The 22,581-nt window shown below is 45.6% G+C and overlaps 2 protein-coding genes across 3 annotated transcripts; one reads left to right on the forward strand and one right to left on the reverse strand.

Annotated features, from left to right (window-relative positions):
• Window positions 1-4,083: 4,083 nt before the first annotated feature.
• Window positions 4,084-11,108, reverse strand: LOC135619654 (uncharacterized). The gene is made up of 7 exons (XM_065121868.1): window positions 10,396-11,108; window positions 9,218-9,298; window positions 8,797-8,871; window positions 6,121-6,165; window positions 5,914-6,003; window positions 5,728-5,829; window positions 4,084-4,471 (listed from the first exon to the last, which is right to left on the reverse strand). The coding sequence occupies exons 1-7, from the start codon at window positions 11,035-11,037 to the stop codon at window positions 4,286-4,288; spliced, it is 1,221 nt and encodes a 406-aa protein (XP_064977940.1). The 5' UTR covers window positions 11,038-11,108; the 3' UTR covers window positions 4,084-4,285.
• A 7,856-nt stretch (window positions 11,109-18,964) lies between these two features.
• Window positions 18,965-22,355, forward strand: LOC103995400 (receptor-like protein kinase FERONIA). Of its 2 annotated transcripts, none has more exons than XM_009415978.3 (2): window positions 18,965-19,075; window positions 19,271-22,355. In XM_009415978.3, the coding sequence occupies exon 2, from the start codon at window positions 19,494-19,496 to the stop codon at window positions 22,155-22,157; it is 2,664 nt and encodes an 887-aa protein (XP_009414253.2). In that variant the 5' UTR covers window positions 18,965-19,075; window positions 19,271-19,493; the 3' UTR covers window positions 22,158-22,355. The 2 variants fall into 2 exon arrangements, with proteins under 2 accessions (XP_009414253.2, XP_009414254.2); XM_009415979.3 differs by having other exon boundaries at window positions 19,035-19,181.
• The last annotated feature ends 226 nt before the right edge of the window (window positions 22,356-22,581 follow it).

Below are 22,581 nucleotides of genomic sequence, written 5' to 3' on the forward strand. Positions count from 1 at the left end.
TGAGTGAAGGGATGAATTAGGATAATTTGGGTGAATAATCTAGACATGAATATTGCCAGAGGAGGTAAAGAAAGGCAACTAAAGAGAAGGGTCATTTTCCCAATATCTCTAAAATACTAACCATATAACCAACCACATCTTAACGAGAAGTTAAGTTGATTCATGAGAGATGGTGGGTGTAGCACGTCTCTGTAAACAATGAGATGTGATCCTTACGAGGGTTTGGACAAACATACCATCAAACAGTTTGATAGGTCAATGAAGAGCTTGATGGGTGGTACAATTTTGGAAAATGAGTTTGATCACATCAAAGTCAGAGAAAGAGGAACGAATGTGAGGATTCATTCTCTGATTTGGCAGATGTCCTCTAAGATTCGTTGACACAAAAAGCTATTAGCATCTTACCTTTGTTCATTTCCACAAAATCAACATATGAAATGCTTCTTTTTGTGGAAAATGGAGGGCAGGATAAGAGACTAAAGATCGAAATCAATAACCAACATAATGGAAAAAGAGGAGGGAGGTGTGACACTTACCTGTATCAACTTCAGCTTTGGATCATGCCAGATTCCTATTGTCGTTAGGGCCTGAAACTGATGTACAGATTTCTCTCACATTTAATATCTCCAGTTCACTGGGACATCATAAAATGAGACAAATTAATATAAGGAATTATACTGGTGAGAATGCAATACATCAAGAACGGGTATATTATAAGTACCATCAAGATGTATTAGAAGGAGACGAATTCAATTTACCACTATGGCGGATCGTTTTTTGCCCCTGCAGCAACTGCCGGAGTTGATGATACCCATGACGGCAGTGCTCCAGTGAGAAGCAGAGACCTCCCTCTTCCCCTCGGCACCATCAGATACGGAAGCCTTCTGCCTGTCCAACTTCTTCAAACTCTTTCATTCTAGACTTCAGATCTGAACTTGCCCTTCTCGTGTCCTCGATCTCCATGATGAGCTTCGCGTGTCCTAAATGCAACTGATGCAGGTGCTGATCCAACTGCAAGAGAATCCACCTGAGAAGCAAGCCCGCCCTTCTCAGTTGTCAGCAAGTCAACTTTAGCTTCAAAAGAATCGAATATGCCTATCTTTCTCATCACATTCTTGAGTTTTGTCAGCCTCGAGCTGCCTCATCTGATGATTCAGGATGACAACCTTGGCCTCGAGGAAAGCATTGGACTGAGATAGAGTAAGGACTTCTGCTTCAAGTGATGATTTCTCCCTCGAGATTTTGTCGACAGAACTTGTAGTGGAGGCTTTCGGTTCCTGAATCACATTTTCCTGCTCAGCAAAATATGGGCCTCAAGTATTAACTTCTCCTGCAACTTCATTTCTGCTTCTTCTTTTAGTTCCAAGTTGACACCTTCAAGATCTAAAATTCCAGCTTCAAGGCTGGACTTTTCCTGATCAAACTTTTCTCTTGCATTGATTAGTTCTCGTTTACATTCTTCAATCTTGAATGCATGATTTAATAGCTCAACCTCATACTGCATAGCAGCAATTTCTGCTGCTCCGTTTAGATCCTCAGTTTCTTTCACAAGACCGAATACTTTATTCTGCAACATGACACAGTGTTCCTCCAAGTCAAAAACATTCTTGTTTTCCAAATTGAGCTCTATAGCCTTAGTTCCTGAAGAAGCATTAGTGCCCTCAAGTTTCTCTTTGAGGTCCGCAATCTCTGTTTCTGCATTGCAGAGTTTCTCATTTGCAGTTGAAAGCTGTTCCTCTAGAGATAAGATCTTAGAACTGCAGTGGCATGGTAGCTTTTCTCTTCTTGTACCTTGAGTTTCTCCCTCGACTCATGAAGCTCATCCTCTAGCTCATGTACTCTCTGCTGCAACCTAGAAGAAATTTCATCACCAATTAGCTCATTGGCAATGAGATTACAAATTTTATGCTAACAAGAAAGTGTGGAATATGACTTAATACTGCATTTGGAGATAGCTAAATGATGCAGGTTTGCATTTTTTTTTCCCAAATGCTGAATTTACATGTACAGTGGCTCATAATTTAAGCAATTTCATGGAATTAAAAAGCCAAGAACTAAGAGGCAGATTAAAAAAAATCTCAAATCAAGAATAATTAAATGACATTAGGGCTTCTTGTGGAAAATTCTCAAATGAACTTGGTAGTTTCGACAATTCAACATTTTTTTCAACATAGCTGGAATTAACACTCTTGTGGAGACAACAGAAATAGTAACCTTAGTGAATGAGTTGTTAAATAAAAGAAGAAAAAAATCAGATGATATAAGTTCCAAAGAGTGAGACTGTGTTCCCACATTGCATCAATGGAAAAGAACATCATGTGAGAAGGCAAAAACATTGAAGCACTTAGCCAGATTTCTCTTACATCACTGGTTCAGAATAATAATAATAATAATAATAATTATTATTATTATTATTATTATTATTATTATTATTATTATATATATATATATATATATATATATATATATATATATATATATATATATATATATATATATATATATATATATATTGGGTAAATGCAAAACCTCTCAACACAGATTCCATCACTAGAAACAAGCATATGAAGGTGATCCAAACTTGTCAAAATTCTAATTATAAGGCCTGATAGATCCGCTCTTGGTCAATGCATAGTTACAAAACAGATTTGAAGAACTGAACAACGCAACACTGGAAGACACACCCATTATGAGCAAAGCTAGCTTTGTGAAACTCATATCCCACTTTGAGCCACTAGCTGTTGCCCCTTGTCTCTTTCTTTTCATCTTTTCTGATCAATTTGCAGCCTTTTTATGCATCCTTTTCACACCAAGATTTACATTCTTCTTTTAATTTTGTTAGAAAAGTGAAGAGGAACTTAAAAAAAAAGAAGAATTTTTTATATATCAAAATCATGTCTCCATATACTTCTTGACATCAACAAAAGAGAGAAAAAAAAAGATAAAAGCTGCATGAAATTAAATACCACCTAAAAGTTCATTAAATCACCCATCGGTTACCGTTCTTACCTTGAGTGGTAGGTGTATCTCCCCTCGTGCGAGAAAGGTGTGGGGTTTAATTCCCATATTGTGGATTATACGTTCGTCTTGTGGATATGATTGATAACCCCTCCGTGAACAATGAACTTAATAGGCCTAATGGGTCATTTTGTACCATAGTTGCAGTCCAGATAGCTTCTAAACGAAAACGGCATCGACCAAGAGTTCAGAGAATCGATTCTCAGTGCAAGGGAAATTAGTGGCATCAAATTGAATGAATAAAGGGAATATCACATCTAAAAAGAAGCTACATTACATATTTCTGAAGTAAAGGAGTGAAATTGAAGGGAGAATGAGCGCCTTTGATGAACGGATGTCAAGAAGTAGAAGAATAAAGAAATGGATGTCTTACCTTAGATCGGAGCTACCGGGTGGGAGAAAATCCTCGATCCTCATTCGCCGGAGAATCCGTCGTCGGATCCGACTGTCGGAGGGGCGGGAGAGGACTCAGAAGGACCAATGCCGAGGAAATCCACGGTGCTGAGATGAGAGGAGAAAGCTCTTCACACATTAATTGATGCGTAAGACGGTTTCGATCTAGAATTTGAATACATGAATTGATCTAACTGCCCTCAGTTCAAGGATTGTCTCTGTGATTACGCGCGTGGTACGACGAGGATCCGCTCAATCAACGGTTCAGATCATACGTTTGACACAGGTGGCACTTGTTCATAGACGTTGTAAGATTTCACTTCATCCGAGCGTCGTTGCGAGTTTCGAATTGGATGGTGGCGGTAAGAACGGCCAGGTGGTAGTTTGGGAATCAAACGTTGCTTCATGAATCATAGCTGGGGCCCTTAAAAAACTAGCGTGTGACCGTAAGGATGACGTCACCAGTTGACACGTATTACCACCTGCCACTGATGCCCCTATCATTCCCAGAAATGACTCCTGATACCCCTTTTTGGCATTAAAATTGAATTATTAGAGACATAGGATATGCGAATAGGGATCCCGGTTGAATTGAAAGTAAGAGGACAGGAACAATAAATTTCTTATTTCTGTAATGACGCAAATGAAATTAATTACAAAAAAGCATCCTGATTACATGTGATATAGACATCTCAAACAAAGAGGACAGGAACAATGAACTTTTGTTAAAAGTCCGACAAATTCTAATACTTCTGAAGAACAATTGTTCAGTACAGAACAAGTTGATATATCGACAATTCCAAAAAAGCAATAGTAAATTGAAAAGAAAACTATTTTATCAGCAACATATATACAGTAAAAAAGCAACACCTTCTCAGTAATCCTTTGGAAGTTCCCAATCATCCTCCATTTCCATTTCTCTCGTTTTCCTATGGAACTTTCTGCCACTTGAGTTTCTTCGTCTGGTGCGACCATAAATTGTTGAAGCATTTCTCCCGAAATCATAATACTCTCCTGTCTCATCTTTGGTTTTGTCTGAATTTGAAGCATCCCAAATGCCCTAGAAAGGCAGAACAAACTTTCTTTGAGGAAAATGAGGGTAAAAATAACAAAACAAATAAAGCACTGGACAACAAGCAATTATGGATGGAGTGTAGTATTAATGACTGTCGCATCCAATCATGAAATTGATTTTGTTCCAAATTGTGGCCATCAGATGCATCAACTTAAGTTCTTGTGGATTCAAAGGGCCTGTAGATTAGTGTCAGTCTCAAAAGGCTCTTTTTCACAGTTTCCACTTTGCATATATCTCTGGATTAAATGGTATCGTGGAGCCAATCTAAAGTATCAAGGAACAAAATGAATACAACACCATTTTTAGGTCACAATATGAGATACGTATTTCTATTGTGTACTCCTACAGGCACAGGTTTGAAAACTCCTACTAAATAAACATGGCTGTGAAATGTGGAGCTGTTGAAAAACAAAATCCATATAGGATAAGAGAGTCTACTAGATTTCATTACTTTATTCACGTTTGGGTTGCAATGATGTCAAACAATTTAGGGAAATAGCATCTTGCATCCAGGGAATAAATTGCATCTTCAGATTTCCCAGTGAGGACCTTCAGTCACTGGCTACATTTGACAATGCCTAAGACGTCACATCAAGGAAGCCAACGCATCTCACCTTTGCTCACCTTATATATAGACAGGTCCCTCAAGTTATAGCGACAAAACAAACTTGAAGACCTTATAATGCTCGGTTCTAGGCTTCTTTCATGTGAAGTTTTGGACCATTAAGATTTGCCAAGTCTTGCAATCGTATTATTCTTGAATATATTTTATGCTTGTGATGCCTAAAAATTGACATTATATTTCGTTTATTTAGCAAGAAATAAGTATTGAAATCTAAGACCTACACTTGGGTCAAACTGTATTTATGGTTAGAATAGTTGTTGTAGTCCAAGTTGAGTAAGGTCTATTATTCCATGTTGAATATCTCAATGTGCAAGTAAATTTTGGTAATGAAATATGTAAAAGTGACTAGAATCCATAACCAATTATCACAAAGTGAATTTTGTTGTTTGTTGCTCTGTACTGGCAAGAAAGATCACAATTCCAGATCTTCTTCATATAATTCCAATGGCATATCATAGTAGTACTATATCGATCCTGTCTGATGTTGGTATGAAAAATGTTGTATGTCATTAGTATTTAAATTTTTAACTGAAAATCTTCCCCAGAAAAAAAAATGTTCACCCAATTCCTTTGTTAGTCAGTATCGTAGATGATAAATGTATAAATATGCTTATACCTTTGTTAATCTCTGTACTCGAGAAATAGCATCTTGATGTACTACGACAGTATCAGACACTACTTCAAGAACATCATCGATCAACAAACAATAAGTGCTCACCTGCATGAAAATAACATAGAGCTACTTTAAATTCTGGAGTGTGATTTTGTAGACATTACGAAGAGAAAGGTTTGATCAAGCTACCAGACTAGAAGGGATAATGGACCAGCCAAATGAGTCAAGCTCAAGTGATTCCACAGCTCCTGAATTGATGTTAAAAGTATAGCCACGGACCTTATGAATACAAAAGAATGTTATGAAGTATGCAAATAAGAACTGAACATCCTAGGTGCATAAAATGTTAATATGTCTGCATTATATTCACATGAATATCACAGACTAAAAAATTACCTTACCAAAGTCGTGCCGGCCTGATGTTACAACGTTGTAACCTACCTAGAAACATCAAAAAGCAAGCATTTCATGTTATACACAAGAAAACTGCACAAACAAAAGGAACATCTGTGTCATGTTTATAGTACTATTACATGCCTAAAAGAATTTAGCAAATGGAGATTTTCCAGGAAAAAAACAAGAAAATCAACAAGATGTTATCAGTAGTGAAAGAGTGAAAAGAACAAATGGAGGTTGTCAAAACAAATGGAGCTTGTCTAAAAGATGAAACTGAAATGTGGCTGCAAGCAGATCAACACTAAATTCAGCTAGCCAAGGTTTTTCCATTAGTGTAAACCTCCAGTACATATATGAACTTGTTCACAGAACTTCTATGTCCTGAACAATAAGGATGGGATGCAATAAGGATCCAATGACAGAAAAGCAGTAGCTAGCAAGTTGCAGCTATCTTGGACGACTGGCCTAGATACCACTTGTACATGGATTCGGATTCTAATGTAGTTCAAGGTTACAACAATTAACACCAACGTCTTCTGTTGGCATGCCCTGTGCCTGTAATATGCTGGCACAATTGTGTTGACAGGCACAATATGGCAAGGGATCCAAATCTATGACATAAGCCAACATCAGATATAAGATTGTGCCAGCAAACCATCATCCTGGCATGGGACCAAGACAATAATCTGTAAGCATGGAAAACCAAAGAAACTACCTAAATATCAAAACCATGATTAAAACTTTCTACTCAAGAATTGCTATACCAACCAGCACAAGTCAATATTTGTCAAGCCATACCGAGCATGGAAAATCAAAGAAACTACCAAAATATCAAAACCACGATTAAAACTTCTACTCAACAATTGCTATACCAACCAGCACAAGTCAATATTTGTCAAGCCATGCCGAATTGTGTTGTAACAAGCTGAGACATGCAAGTCATGACTGAGCCAAATTTTGGCCTGTATCTAGTGTACCCAAGAGCATGCCAGTTGGCATAGTACATATTGTGCCACAAACATATTGGCACACCCCCATGCCACAGAAAATAAAGGATGAAATATTTCTCCCATATCCTCATTAACCTAGGATAAATCCACATCGAAGCACAAAGAATTCCAACTGACAACAATCAACACAGAGTGACAAAACAAACTAAAAAAACCCAAGCTATATTCTTCTTTTTATCAAATGAATTATTTGGAAGATGAATTATTTTAATATTTTACCAAGTGATTTAAAAAGCGCTAGACGCCAAGGTCCAAAACCGCCCGATGCGCTAGGCGCTCGCCCGAGCGAAACGAGATGCTAAAATATAAAAATATATAATATAATTAATAAATATAAAATATTTAAAATTTTAAATTAAAATATACTATTAAATTAAGAAAATATATTAACAATATTACAAATTAATAATTTCAAATAAACCTAACAATATTAACAGTATACAGTATACTGTTAACAGAAGGAGAAGGAGGAAGTGTAAGGGGGTGCTGAACCTGCTGACTGAGAAAAGAGGAAGCGGCAACGACAGCAGAGTGTAAGGAGGCAGCGGCAGCGGCGAGCGACGACAGTGGCGAGCGACGACAGCGGCAGCGACAGCGACGAGTAGGAGCGGCGAGCAGCGGGAGGCGTGAGCGGCGACAGTGGCAGCGTTTGCGAGCAGCGACAGCGGGAGCAGGAGCAGGAGCAACGAGCAGCGAGAGGCGCGAGCGGCAACAGCGGCAGCGGCAGCGTTTGCGAGTAGCGATAACGGCGAGCAGCGGGATCGAGAGCAGGAGCAGGAGCGGGAGCGAGAGCAGTAGCAGCGACAACGGCGAGCAGCAGGATCGGGATCGAGATCGGGATCGGGAGCGGCAGCGGCAACGAGGGTTAGGGTTGGGTTGTCACTGATATCGGTTTTAGTTGGTTCGATTGAACTAACTAACCACCGGAGACCAAATCAGGACCGAACCAGACCTAAAATCTTGGTTCGATCGCCTTGGTTAACCCAGGCGCTCGCCCGAAGCGCCCAGCGCCTGGGCTCGGGCGAGCGCCCAGGCGGCGCCTCTTTGAAGCGCGCCTCCTGGAAGATTAGTGAGGCGCTTGGGCCTCGCCTTGCCTCGCCCGAGCGCCTAGGCGGGCGCTCGAGTGCCTTTTTAAATCGCTGATTTTACCACTATAGATGTTACTCCAAGAGAAGCATATTTGAAATCAACCAAGGTTTAAATCTGACCCCCCATAAATTAAAATTCTTTCAAGCGATAATTTATTTACCAGCCAATAAATTAGAACTTGCGATACTAAAAAAGACTAGTGGAGACCAAAAGTGGCACAGCTGCATGCAATGGTCTTATAACACAAGAAACTTGTCTCTTAAGAATACAACAGGTATATTTTGTGGCATGCCAAGTTCATTACTTGGCATCAGATGAAAATACTGTGTCTTGGAAAAAGTTGGTCAGTTGCCATAGACAACAGCAAGAACCTAAAAGTGGTAACCAAGAGTAGCAACATTACATAGCAAACATGATTAGAGTATCACATTACATTACACTATCATATCTGGAACAGATCTTAAAAAAATCAGGCACCTAAAAAAGTTCTCAACAACAACACAACTCTAATATTTATATGCAGAAACTAAGAATTAAGAAAAGTTCAATTCTGCTTAGGAAAACCAATCCTTCATACCAAAGTCTCCAGTCCAGTCATTTTCAGTTCATTTTCCATGACACATTCATCCTCTACAAGCACTACATCCCCTACCTACAAAATGTAAAGCTGAATAAGAGCACATTAGATGTTAGACGATCATAATATCATCTACATGTAGGAGAGCATGGCTAACAAATGTACAGCCACCATCTTTTAACAAACTATAATTAGCTCTCATAATGCTGATAATTATGGTGTAGGAGAGATAAAGATGTGCAAGAGTCAGCCGAAGCCATAGATGAATTGTTTGTAGGGTTTCAACATATGAGAGAGGGAGGGAGGGAGAGAGCATGAGTGACAGAACAATTTTGTGCATGATGCAATAAGAAATAATGATCAAGAACTTCACATATTTTGGAATTCAAAGTATGAGCATGCACACGGACAGCAATTTTACCTGTCTTACATCCTCAAGAAGGAACTTCTCCATTTCTCCAGATAGTAAATTCTGTCTCACTTCAACCAAAACTACCATCCACTAGAATAGATTTGAAGTGGAAACCCATAAGTTAATGAACTTGAGGAGAAGAATAAGTGACTTAATCAATTATCTTTATATTATAAGAAAAAGAAGAATCAACAAATAACAAAAGAAATGATACTTTGTACACTTTTCAACCAGAAGTATCATGTTATAGTAAAAAAGAAAAAAAGAAGGGTCCAAGTTGAGAAAAGAAATGTGGTAACATAAAGGCAGCTGGCTACCTAATTAGTCATACAGACACCGTATTTAGGCTTCATCATGAAAATCAAGAACGGTCATGAATAAAACATGTTCTATAAGCTATCACAAAGAGAAAACAAGATTCATTGATATCATCATGAAGAAAGTCCTGCATTCACAAGCTAGGGTGACAAGGACAATATTGTTCTCTGACCAACTATGTTAATTTTGATTTGGATCAAATATACAATGGCATTGTAGTGTTAGAGATGTATCATGTCATTTCTTCTCTTGAAACTAGTCAGGCTTTTCTTTCCTTCTCTTTTCCTTAATTTTATAGTCTGTCTCATTTGTGTAGTTTAGGTTGGGAAATTAGTTGCAACCTAGATAAATTGCTTAGCTGGTCTCGGTGGTAGTATTTCCCTTATTCTCACAAGTATTTTAACATTTTAAATTTTCTTTTAGTTCCCTACATATCGCAGATTTAGTGACATAAAATGCATTAACTGTTCAAAATCAATCGGCAAACTGATTCTTTATATGTGACATAACACATGGCCTAGAATCATGAAATAATATCAAGTGCACGAGCACATTTTTAAGTTTTAATAACATGCATGCCTTGGGTTTCAGAACCTGATTAGATGAAATAAATTGTGTCCATCTCACCATAAATCACAATTATCCAATAAATGGAATTGCATCACGAATAAAAACAGAAATTAATATTATCCAAGGAAATAATTAAAATGGTGAAACAATAAAACTCTTTAAAATCAATGGGTGCAGCTATAGGACCAGCAATAATGGACAATGAAGCATGAAGAGCATCTTCACAATAATGACGAATAATATAATTAATGATGCTTTGACCGCACATTTTTAGTATTTCGTAAGCAAAGCACACTTACTGATCTTGTATCGACCCACAGCTGTGAGACAAAACCCAAACTCTGAGCCGACTGAACGCTGATGACCTGCTTCGCTAATAAATTGGATCGTTTCATAATCTGCCTTCGACCTTTTACTGCCACCTGACTGACAAGTCTTCCCTCATCCGCAGATCCCAATTCAGTGCTTCCCCGACCTGCGGGCGGAATCAAATCCTCCTCCAGACCTCTCTTATCACTCACCATCCCCTCTTCCTTCTCCAACTCCCTCTTCAACTCAAGAAAATCAAAACTCGATGGAGTCGCAGCCTCAAAACCAACCCTTTCTTCCTCCTTCCCCGATTCCGGTGCCAAACGCGTTGCATCTCCATCACTGGAACTTATCTCGACGAACTCATCCGGAGGTTTATACTTCTTGGTCTCTTTATCACTAGAACTACCACCAATATCGAAAGAACTCGACCAAATCAGCCCCTTTCTACTGCTTGGTGGCTTGAATTCGCGTCGATCCGTAGCCCTAAGGGACCAAATTCGGATCTTTCCACTGGCTACTGGATCCAAAGACCGGGAATTCGGAGGCAGTCGATTAATCCGGCCGCTGATCCTGGGCTTCGAGACGCATATTTCGTAGGTCGAGGTCGAGAGAAGAGCGAAATCGGACATCGAGGAACCCTGGAATCGCCACAAGAGGCATCCAATTGGTAATGCCTCGAACAACAGAAGCTGGAGCTACACATCTACTGTTGCGTCTGCGGCTTACCCGTCTCAATATGCCTCGTGATTGGTGCGGATGGTTCATGGGACCCCACTTGTGGGGCCGCTTAAGTTACTAAAAAGGTACAATAGTTCTTTTTTGGAAATAAAAAATAAAAAAATGATATTTCCATTAAATCCCCCTCTAAATTATATAAATAAAATAAAATCTCGGTATATCCCACAGCAAGCCATCAATCCTACACATAATAAAAACTTTAAATTCAAGTCAGACTGATCAAAATTATCATTTATGGAGATTGAATATCCATTACAATTCATATATAATAACTTTTTCATTAAAAGATTGAATATTATATTTACACTCAAAATTGTATGTATATTCTTGATCGGAAACTGCGAGGAGAAGGCCGAGATGATCCTCGTCTACGATCACATGACCCGAGGGACGGTTCGCGAGCACCTCTACGACACGCAGAAGCCGCCTCTTTCCATGGGAGCTGCGGCTTGAGATCTGCGTCGGGGCGGCACGAGGGCCGCATTACCTCCACACCGGCGCCAGGCATGCCATCCATCAACCACCGAGACGTGAAGACCACAAACATACTGTTGGACGATAAATGGAAGGCGAACGTGTCAGATTTCGGCCACTCGAAGATTGGCCGGGCGACGGACAACACCCATGTCACCACGGTGGTGAAGGGCGGCTTCGGCTGCCTCGACCCAGAGTACTACAAGAGGCAACAGCTCACAGAGAAATCGGACGTTTACTTCTTCGGGGTCGTCTTGTTCGAGGTCCTATGCGCTCGGCCAGCTCTCGATCCCAGCTTCCAAAGGAGAAAGTGAGCTTGGCGGAGTGGGCGGGGAGCTGCGCTGCCAGAGGAAGGGCGTGCTCGACCAGATCATCGATCCCTACCTGCAGGGCAAGACCACTCGGCAGTGTCTCAAGAAGTAAGAGAAGACCGCGGAGAAATGCGCTGCAGGGCAAAGATCATCGGTCGCTATCTGAATTTTTGGATGGATATGTTGTTACCAACAACTTTAAGCCATGGCCACGGGGCCGACGCGGCTTGGTTCAGGTCCGGTCATCGAGGGGATCTTTCCGGGTCGAGGGCGCACGGGGTCGTCGACTGCTCCGGGAGACGGCTCCTCGTTCGGAGGCCTTGGGTGATACGGATCAGTCAGCGATCCAGCTCCGAGAGGCGGCTCCTCACCCGGGTGCCTAGCGGGACGTCGTCTTCTTCTTGGTACCTGCACAGAGGTCGGGTCGGAAGCTCGGCCCGACCCCTCCGACGATCTAGTCAATGGATGTGAAGAGGGATTTTGAGTGGAGAAGCAGAGATAGCAGTATAGTAGAAGTCGAAGTTCCAGTCCAGCAGTCCCCCCTTCCGTTCAGAAGGTGAGGATATTTATATGGAAGCTTACTGTTCCCTGATGTGCCCGTTTACAGGGGCAGGCTGGTAGCGTCTGACATTGGTGTTGGTGTGGCGTGAAGAACTAAGCTCGGGCAGAGCATTAATGCGTCTCGGTCGGCGCCCCGGTCTGCGCTGACTTGGGGGTGTAAGGCTTTGTTCAGGACAGCTGACGTCATACGCGTCTTGTCGCCATTTTTACCCTTATCATATTCCCCCCCGGAAAGAAGCTATGTATCGGTTCGTTCTGGGAATCCGATGCATGGCTTTGGCTTTCAGGTGGATTGGACGCGCTGGCATATCTCGAGTGTGAAGGCCGGGGAGCACGACGCAGGTGTGTCCCGGGCATCGTGCGACCGAGTAACACGACGCAGGCGGGCTGGCCGCGCAAGCGTGTCTCGGGAGCAGGAAGCCGATGAGCACGACGCAGGCGGGTGAACCGCGCAGGTGTGTCCCGGGAGCATGAGGCCGAGTAGCACGACGCGGGCGGGTGAACCGCGCAGGTGTGCCTCGGGAGCAGGGGGCCGAGGAGCACGACGCAGGCGGGTGAACCGCGCAGGAGTGTCCCGGGAGCCGGAGGCCGAGCAGCACGACGCAGGTGGGTGAACCGCACAGGTGTGCCTCGGTAGCACGGGGCCGAGGAGCACGACGCAGGGGGGTGAACCGCGCAGGTGTGTCCTGGGAGCCGGAGGCCGAGCAGCACGACGCAGGCGGGTGAACCGCGTAGGTGTGCCTCGGGAGCAGGGGGCCGAGGAGCACGACGCAGGTGGGTGAACCGCACAGGTGTGTCCCGGTCAGGAGGCCAAGCAACACGACGCAGGCGGGTGAACCGCGCAGGCGTGCCTCGGGAGCAAGGGGCCGACGCAGGCGGGTGAACCGCGCAGGCGTGTCCCGGGAGCCGGAGGCCGAGCAGGACGACGCAGGCGGGTGAACCGCGCAGGTGTGCCTTGGTAGCAGGGGGCCGAGGAGCACGACGCAGGCGGGTGAACCGCACAGGTGTGTCCCGGTCAGGAGGCCGAGCAACATGACGCAGGCGGGTGAACCGCGCAGGTGTGCCTCGGGAGCAGGGGGCCGAGGAGCACGACGCAGGTGGGTGAACCGCGTAGGTGTGCCTCGGGAGCAGGGGGCCGAGGAGCACGACGCAGGTGGGTGAACCGCGCAGGTGTGTCCTGGGAGCCGGAGGCCGAGCAGTACGACACAGGCGGGTGAACCGCGCAGGTGTGCCTCGGGGAGCATGAAGCTGAGGAGCACGACGCAGGTGGTCTGGCCGCCTACGTATGTCTCGGGAGCAAGAAGCCGAAGAGCACGACGCAGGCGAGTGGACCGCGCAAGTGTGTCTCGGGAGCAGGAAGCTGAGGAGCACGACACAAGTGGGATGGCCGCACAGGTGTGTCTCGGGAGCAGGAAGCCGAGGAGCACGATGCAAGCGGGCTGGCCGCGCAGGTGTGGTCTCGGGCATCGTGCGACCGAGTAGCACGACGCAGGCGGGCAAACCGCGTAGGTGTGGTCTCGGGCATCATGCGGCTGAGGAATACGGCAAAGGCCGAGGGATCTGGTGAAGGCGGGCAGGCCGCGCTGAGGTGGAACTCAGTAGTCTACGTCCGAGGGACATGGCTCGAGCCGAAGGATACAGCTCGGGCTGTGGGATCCAGCTCAGGCGGGAAGGCCGCGCTGAGGTGGGACTCAGCAGTCTACGTCTGAAGGACGTGGCTCGAGCCGAAGGATACGACTCGGGTCGTGGGATCTAGCTCAGGCGGGAAGGCCGCGCTGAGGTGGGCTCGGTAGTCTGTGTCCGAGGGATGTGGTTCAAGCCGAAGGACACGGCTCGAGGTTGTCTCCCGCCAAGCCGTGTTGGCTCGGAGGAGTTTAGGCCGGGGCTAATAGCGAGTCGAAAGGAAGCAAGGCAGATGCTGAACCTTCGCTCGGAAAAGTCCGAGGTAGGGCTTTGATTTCTTTCATGAGGACTACATCGGGTAGTCACTGCGAGTGCTTGGCCTCTCTTTTGGAGCCCGTGGTTGGAAGTCGTCCCTTCTCCTTCCGGTCGCCCAGGTCTCCACTGTGATGTACTGGTCAGCCCGCTAGAGCATCTCTGGTACCGTGGTGGGAGGTCGCAAGCCTACCACGAACGCCTACACTAATAGAGAGGGGTGAGTGTCCGGCAAACCCCGGATTCGCGTGGCAAAACGGTCCACAAAATGTGAGAGGGGCTCGTCCTCCCTTTGTCTGAGTCCAAGGAACAGCGCCGCGGAAGGCTTCGGCCATGCACAAGCCATGAAGTGGAGCTCGAAGTCATTGACGAGCTGGTCGAAGGACGCGATCGTTCCGGTCTTTAAGGCGACATACCATGCGAGGGTCGGCCCCCTCAGAGTGGTGGGGAATGCCCTGCATGTCAAGGCATTAGAGGTCCCATATAGCGCCATTCGGGCGTGGTAGGTCGCCACATGGTCGGTCGGGTCGGTGGAGCCGTCGTAAGTGTCCAGGGGAGGGAGTCGGAAGTTCGGGGGGACTGTCTGATCCCGTATCTCGGGCGTGAAGGGAGACCCTCGGTGAGTGTCCTCCCCAAGCTCTCCCTTGGACATGCGAACCTCTTTTTGTACCTTGTCAAGTCGCTGGATGACGAAGCGCAGTTGGGCCCACAAGGATTCCGAAGAGAGTGCCTCGGGGTCTGGGCAGCTGCTCGGGTTTGCCGTCACCCGATCCCCGAGTGGTAATGACGGGACCCGAGGCGAATCGGGAAACTCCAGGGGGGGCGTGCGAGCCTGAACGGGTGGCTCCTCTTGCCGTAGCGGTGGAGCGATGGGTGTGTGCAGCGGGATGATGGATTGCACCATGCCGGTCAGAACTTGGACTTGGTGAGCGAGGGTCTGAAAGGCCTCGGGTGACACGGGCGTTGAGTCGCCTGGGGTGCCGTCGGGCAGCGACGGGCCCGGATCGTTGAATATCCGCCAGTAGCATTCTGAGGTCGTGGCGGGACCTTTGTCACGAGGTCCCCGAAGCGGGGGGCGTTCCCCCGAAGCCTCGGCCGGGTACGGCCCTGCAACCACGAGTTCGTCAAAGCTGACCCGGTGATCCCTCGACATGCTGGGGCGGGCCCTCCTTCTAGCGCCAAAATGTTGTTGCCAACAACTTTAAGCCGTGGCCTCGGGGCCGACGCGGCTTGGTTCGGGCCCGGTCGTTGAGGGGATCTTTCCGGGTCGGGCTTCGACGAACGTCCAGGTCGGGGGCGCGCGGGGTCGTCGACTGCTCCGGGAGGCGGCTCCTCGTTCGGAGGCCTCGGGTGATACGGATCGGTCAGCGATCCAACTCCGGGAGGTGGCTCCTCGCCCGGGTGCCTAGTGGGACATCGTCTTCTTCTTAGTACATGCACAGAGGTCGAGTCGGAAGCTCGGCCCGACCCCTCCGACGATCCAGTCAATGGATGTCGAGAGGGATTTTGAGTGGAGAAGTAGAGATAGTAGTTTAGTAGAAGTCGAAGTTCCAGTCCAGCCGTCCCCCCTTCCGTTCAGAAGGTGAGGGTATTTATAGGGAAGCTTACTGTTCCCTGATGTGCCCGTTTGCACGGGCAGGCTGGTAGCGTCTGACATTGGTGTTGGCGTGGCGTGAAGAACTGAGCTCGGGCAAAGCATTAATGCGTCTCGGTCGGCGCCCCGGTCTGCGCTGACCTGGGGGTGTGAGGTTTTGTTCAGGACGACTGACGTCATGCGCGTCTTATCATCATTTTTACCCATATCATATTAAGAAGATCGGCAGACATGTTTGATCTTAAGATTCAGAGAAATATATCTGCTCTTACATTTTTAATATTTATATGGTAATTCTTTTACAAGATTGATTTTGGCATGCATCTGCCGGCGCAGCGCATAGAAGTTTGGTGCATGGTGAGGTATCGGTCAACGATAGAGATAAGACGATGACCGAGTCTTTGTGCAGACGATGACCGACTGCACATCCACTAAATGTTGACGACCAAGTCATCGTGTTGACTCAACGCCAGTGCATTAATTTGCGAGCCCACTGGTGTCTAATTGCATCATAAAGCATTACATAGTCTGAACAAACAAAGAATATTCGAGAACTTGTGGTGGCTCCTACTTATTGCACCATGTAATATCCATCCAACACAGTAAATTAATAGAAATAACAACATCAAATGATCTAAGTGGTGCCATAAATCACGAACAAGTTGGTCCGAGAGGGCTTTGGTCAAATGATTTGGATGGATATAAACATCTCAGCCCTCCACTCCCTCATTCCATCTCATGCAGTTCTCTCTCTTCTCTCTCTCTCTCTCTCTCTCTCTCTCTCTCTCTCTCTCTCTGGGCTATGTTCTCCTCCATTTAGGGTTCCAGTGATGTTCATGCTATTTCATGCATGTTTGAAAGAAACATGTTGTGTTATGTGTGTCTCTTGGAAGTTTTGATCTTCTGATGTTACTTGCAGTATGATACAAGCAGGTATTCTCTTCTATTTACATCATTTTGCATGTGAAAACCTGAGTGAGACATGATGGAAAAAGATCATTAGGATTTGTTGTAGCTGTGCTGGTCATGTTCAGGTAGCAAAGGCCACTGGATCAACAGACTTGCTTGGAATAGAAAGCAAATCCATCGCTCCCATAGTTGATAGACTTCATCCTGTGGGGCTTTGATGATCCCATGCCAGGCTAAAAGAATCACTCAGAACAATCTTCATCAGCGGTGGAGAAATGGATTTGCTTCCTGGTGTAAACAACCTTAAGTCGTGGCCTCGGGACTGACGTGACTTGGTTCGGGTTCGGATGACGGGGATCTCCCTGGAACGTTCCTCAAGACTACTGAGGTGGTCGATTACGGTGGTCCGATCGGGACGGGATCGTCGTTTCCTCCGGGCAAGACTCCTCGCCTGCGCATCCTGTGGGGACCTTCGGCTTCGCACCTGTACACAGGTCGGGTCGGGAAGCTCGACCCGACCCCTCCGACGATCAAGTCAGTGGATGATAAAAGGGATTTCTTTAGCTAAGTTGTCTCCTCCTTTTTCTCCCTCTTCCTGATGAACGAGAGGGTATTTATAGGGAAGGTTACCGTTGTTTGATGTGCATGCTCGCAGGGGGCAGAATCGTACTTCTAGTAGCGTCTGACACCGATGTTGACGTGGCGTGAGGGATTGAGCATGAGCATGACGTTAATGCGCCTCGGTCGGCATTCTGGTCCGTTTGACCAGGTGCTGTCGGGTCAATCGAGGCGTGAGGTATCATCTGAGGCAGCTGACGTCAACCCGAGTCTTATCGTCATTATTATCCTCATTCCGCTGATCCAATGGCTTATAATGTCGTCTAGGAATCCCATTGCGATCTATTGCTGATGGCGAAGGAGGAAGAAGACAGCTACGAGACTTCTCTAGCATAGATGCATCATCAAGACGTATGGACATTGATGATTTTAGCAGATTTACTCACCTTATTTGTTCCAAGCCAACGTTATATCAAAATCATCATAATTGTTTATATATATATATATATATCGATGATATCATATGCATATAATTTACTGATATTGACAAGGAATAAGAAAGCAAATGAATCAAGGATAATGACAAGGTCTTTCCTTCTTTCGGTGGACCCTTCGATCGATATGCCTTTTGTCTCCTCTATTGCCGATCGATCCAATTATTACATCGTCCAATCCCATCAAATCAGAACATCGAACAAGTCACGTTGCATTTTGTTTTAATTTCCTAGTCCAATTTTGTACGGAATTCATTAACTCAGATTAACATTCATTTTAATTATATTGGAGATGGATGTAAATAGAAAATTAGATACCGGAAAAGTTCAATTAGGATTGTTTGTTTAGCTCAGACGGCAGAATTAGACGCCCGACTTGGATCCTCCGACTCAAAAGTATCCCAAACGATCTTGGCCGTTCATTTCTTCTCGATCAGAACTTTCCCAGGGTAAGTTTTTGGGTTCGGGTCGTGGTGCCTAAACTCCAAATCATGGGCGACTGAGTCAACCTCTGTTTTGACTCCACGTCGAAGCTCTAAAAAATCTGCACTCTCCAATCTCCATCAAGTATTTATTAGATTTCATGTGACCAAAATTTCATTTTCCTTTATATATAAATATATATGTATTCATTTCAATATTTAAATTTAAATATTAAACAGAAAGAGGAAAAATGAAAAATTATTAATTTGTAGGAATACTTAACTCAAATTTATATGAAGAAATACAAAAATCACTAATTTTCGATTATTTATTTTATGCCTTTATTCTTTTCATATATATTATCCATTTGTGTTGACTCGGCTCCAAAGCATCAGAACGTCCGCAAACATCATTTTCGATCACGAATTATTTACCACAATTATCTACACGGTATAAAAAATTATCTGTGTGTTTGGCTTTCGATCGTATCTGTGGAAAAAATGAGCTATTTTGAAATAAATAATAATATATTTGGGATTAAAAAATATTTAATAATATTCTATAATGGCGGCTTTATGTAGTATTTAATGGAAGAGAAGTATCAGCGTTGGGGAGCGGTTGAAGGCAATAAACTTCCGTCTTTCCGTGTCCCTCCTCGCGGTTCCTTGAGGTACTCTCGCGGCCGTCTCGCCACTCTTCTCTTTTTCGGGTTCTTGCATGGGATTTTGATGCGTCTGTGGTGGTGTTAGGTGTTTCATTCCTGCTTTTTCTTGAAGGTTATAGCTGAACATCTTGTGTTGGGTGAAATTTTTGGCTTGATTTGTGTTTTGTCTGTGTGGATGTTGGATGATTTCTCTTTTTTCAGGGAATCAGGGAGAGTGGAGTGAAGCCACTCGAGTTCTTCGTTAAAAATCCCATCTTTGATCGATCCAGTGTTTGTTCCCCTTATTCTAGAAGCTGATTCGCAGAATTTGCTGTGTTGATCTTTGATGCTCCAAAAATTCCTTTTTCGGAGGTGCCCTCTCTGTTGATCCTGCAGTGGAGTGGAACAAAGATCTGGTCTTGTTCAAGATTCCGACCTCTTCCCTATGAAGAACCACTGGATCCCTGCTTCTGCCCTTGTCTGGGGCTTCGTCTTGTTGTTGGCAGTAGCTGCAGTCCTGGTGGCTGCCCAGAACTCCACCTATAAGCCGCGGGATCACATCCTCCTGAACTGCGGCGCCTCAGGGCAGGTCACTGACCCCGATGGACGAAATTGGACCGGCGATGCCGGATCCAAGTACGCGCCCTCTTTGAACGGCGGTGGCCCCACAGCACGGCAAGATCCGTCGGTTCCCTCAGTGCCCTACTCGACCGCCCGGGTCTTCACTTCTCCCTACACCTACACCTTTCCTCTCGGTGCTGGCCGGATATTTATCCGCCTCCATTTCTATCCTGCCACTTACTCCAACCATTCCGCATCAGATGCCTTCTTCTCTGTCACGTCTGGCCATTACACCTTTCTACAAAACTTTAGCGCCTCTCTTACTGCCGATGCTCTAAATTTCTCTTACTTTAATCTTGAATTCTCCGTCAATGTCTCCACCGGCGGCCTCAACCTCACCTTTACCCCATCGACCACCCATGCGAACTCTTACGCCTTTATAAACGGCATCGAGATTGTATCAATCCCCGACTTCTTTAGCTCTGCAAGTCCTATGTTTGTTAATGGTGGTGACTCGTTCCCGTTCCCGATTGATCCTGACCAGGCTCTCCAGACTGTTTACCGGTTCAATGTGGGAGGGCAAGCGATTTCCCCCGTAAGAGACTCAGGCTTATTCCGCTCTTGGGATGATGACACACCGTACATCTATGGTGCTGCATATGGCGTGTCTTACTCTAACGATTCCAATGTTAGCATCGAATACACGGCGGCTGTGCCAAACTACATTGCGCCATCAAATGTCTACTCAACGGCAAGGTCAATGGGCCCAGATGCACAGGTGAACTTGCGCTACAACCTTTCGTGGATTCTCACTGTGGATGCTGGCTTCTATTACCTTGTGCGGCTACATTTCTGTGAGATCCAGTATCCAATAACCAAGATTAACCAGAGAGTCTTCGATGTCTACCTTAATAACCTGACTGCACAGGAAGAAGCTGATGTCATTGGTTGGAGTGGGGGAATAGGTATTCCCGTTTACAAAGACTACATGGTGATACTAAGTGGAAGTGGGCAGATGGATCTGTGGGTTGCGCTGCATCCAGACACCAGATCAAACCCAGAGTATTATGATGCCATCTTGAATGGGCTTGAGGTATTTAAGTTGCAGAACAGTGATAACAGTCTGGCTGGTCTTAATCCATCACCACGTCCTGAGCCAGATGTGGCTCCTAGCAGGGTTTCCAAGAACCAGAATGGGAATCCAAAGAGTAAGATTTTTGCTATTGTTGGTGGGGTGATCGGAGGGTTTGCCGTCTTGCTTGCTGGTTTTTGCCTCGTTACAATGTGGAAACGCCAAAAGAAGAAGAAGGAAGGGAAGGATGCTGTCAGCAGTGACGAGCCTTCGGCTTGGATGCCTCTCTCCGTCAGTGGCAACGCACATTCAGTCACATCAGCCAAGACGACCACCGGGACCTCTGCATCGTCGCTTCCTTCCAACCTCTGTCGGTACTTCTCCATCGCAGAGATCAGGGCTGCCACGAAAGACTTCGATGAGTCTCTCCTGCTTGGAGTCGGTGGGTTCGGTAGGGTCTATCGCGGGGAGATAGACGGTGGGGCTACGAAGGTCGCGATCAAGCGTGGTAATCCGATGTCCGAGCAAGGTGTGCACGAGTTCCAGACCGAGATTGAGATGCTTTCCAAGCTCCGACACAGGCACCTTGTCTCTTTGATCGGTTACTGCGAGGAAAACTGTGAAATGATCCTAGTCTATGATTACATGGCTCATGGGACTCTTCGGGAGCACCTCTACAAGACGCAGAAGCCGCCTCTTCCGTGGAAACAGCGGCTTGAGATCTGCATTGGAGCCGCGCGTGGTCTGCATTACCTTCACACAGGTGCGAAGCACACCATCATACACCGAGATGTGAAGACCACAAACATACTGTTGGATGGTAAATGGGTCGCAAAAGTTTCAGATTTCGGGCTTTCAAAGACCGGCCCGACGGTCGACAACACCCATGTCAGCACGGTGGTGAAGGGCAGCTTCGGCTACCTCGATCCGGAGTACTTCAGAAGGCAGCAGCTCACCGAGAAATCTGATGTTTACTCGTTTGGGGTCGTCTTGTTCGAAGTCCTCTGTGCTCGGCCGGCGCTTAACCCCACTCTTCCGAAGGAACAAGTGAGCTTGGCCGAGTGGGCACTGCACTGCCAGAAGAAGGGCATTCTCGACCAGCTAGTTGATCCCTTTTTGACTGGTAAGATTGCTCCGCAGTGCTTCAAGAAGTTTGCAGAAACTGCGGAGAAATGCGTGGCTGATTTTGGGATCGAACGGCCTTCCATGGGCGACGTGCTCTGGAGCCTCGAGTTCGCTCTCCAGCTGCAGGAAAGCGCAGAAGAGAGTGGCAGCATCATAGGGATCTCCGACGACACAACTCCGTTTGTCCTGGTAGGAAGCAAAGACCCTAGTGATCCATTGACCGGAACTAGCCCCGCAACGACCACGACCACCACCATAAGCATCGGAGGTCGGAGTATTTCCAGCGAGGACTCCGTCAGGTTGACTCCCAGTGCTGTGTTCTCGCAGATCATGAACCCGACGGGGCGGTGAGAGGTCTGCTCTATGCTCTCTGTGCATCCTTATTTACTATGTTCGACATGTTTGTGCTGTGATACTATAGAACCATAAAATTGAAGGGACGTATGATCTTGAGCAGTGCATTGTACACTCGAAAGATGATTGTTATTGCTATAGGTAAATATGTTGAAATGTAATCTTGTATTACCTCCAAGAACTGCTTTTCCTTTACCTGAAGGTTTGTTTGATGTGTGTGTGTGTGTGTGTGTCTGTGGAAAAGCTTGTAAACCTTGAGATCTATTGTTTTTTCTTCTTTGCTTACGACATGCCATTTGGACTTCTTCTTTGCAGTTCTGACCATCCATGTTCTATGATGATGCAGTATTTAATGGATGTGCTGAAACTTCTGCTAACATTCCCTCGAAAACAGGGAATCGATCGAGTGTCATACCAAACT

This window comes from Musa acuminata, chromosome BXJ2-8, assembly GCF_036884655.1.
Source record: "Musa acuminata AAA Group cultivar baxijiao chromosome BXJ2-8, Cavendish_Baxijiao_AAA, whole genome shotgun sequence".
Classification (NCBI taxonomy): Eukaryota; Viridiplantae; Streptophyta; class Magnoliopsida; order Zingiberales; family Musaceae; genus Musa; species Musa acuminata.

Excerpts from the sequence above, each read along its gene's own strand:
- LOC135619654 (XM_065121868.1), bottom strand. The coding sequence starts at position 11,037 with ATGTCCGATTTCGCTCTTCTCTCGACCTCGACCTACGAAATATGCGTC. Across the intron at positions 5,830-5,913 it reads CCATTATCCCTTCTAGTCTG|GTGAGCACTTATTGTTTGTT; the intron begins GTAGCTTGATCA and ends ATTTTCATGCAG. Across the intron at positions 4,472-5,727 it reads GAGTACAGAGATTAACAAAG|GGCATTTGGGATGCTTCAAA; the intron begins GTATAAGCATAT and ends CTGCCTTTCTAG.
- LOC103995400 (XM_009415978.3), top strand. The coding sequence starts at position 19,494 with ATGAAGAACCACTGGATCCCTGCTTCTGCCCTTGTCTGGGGCTTCGTC.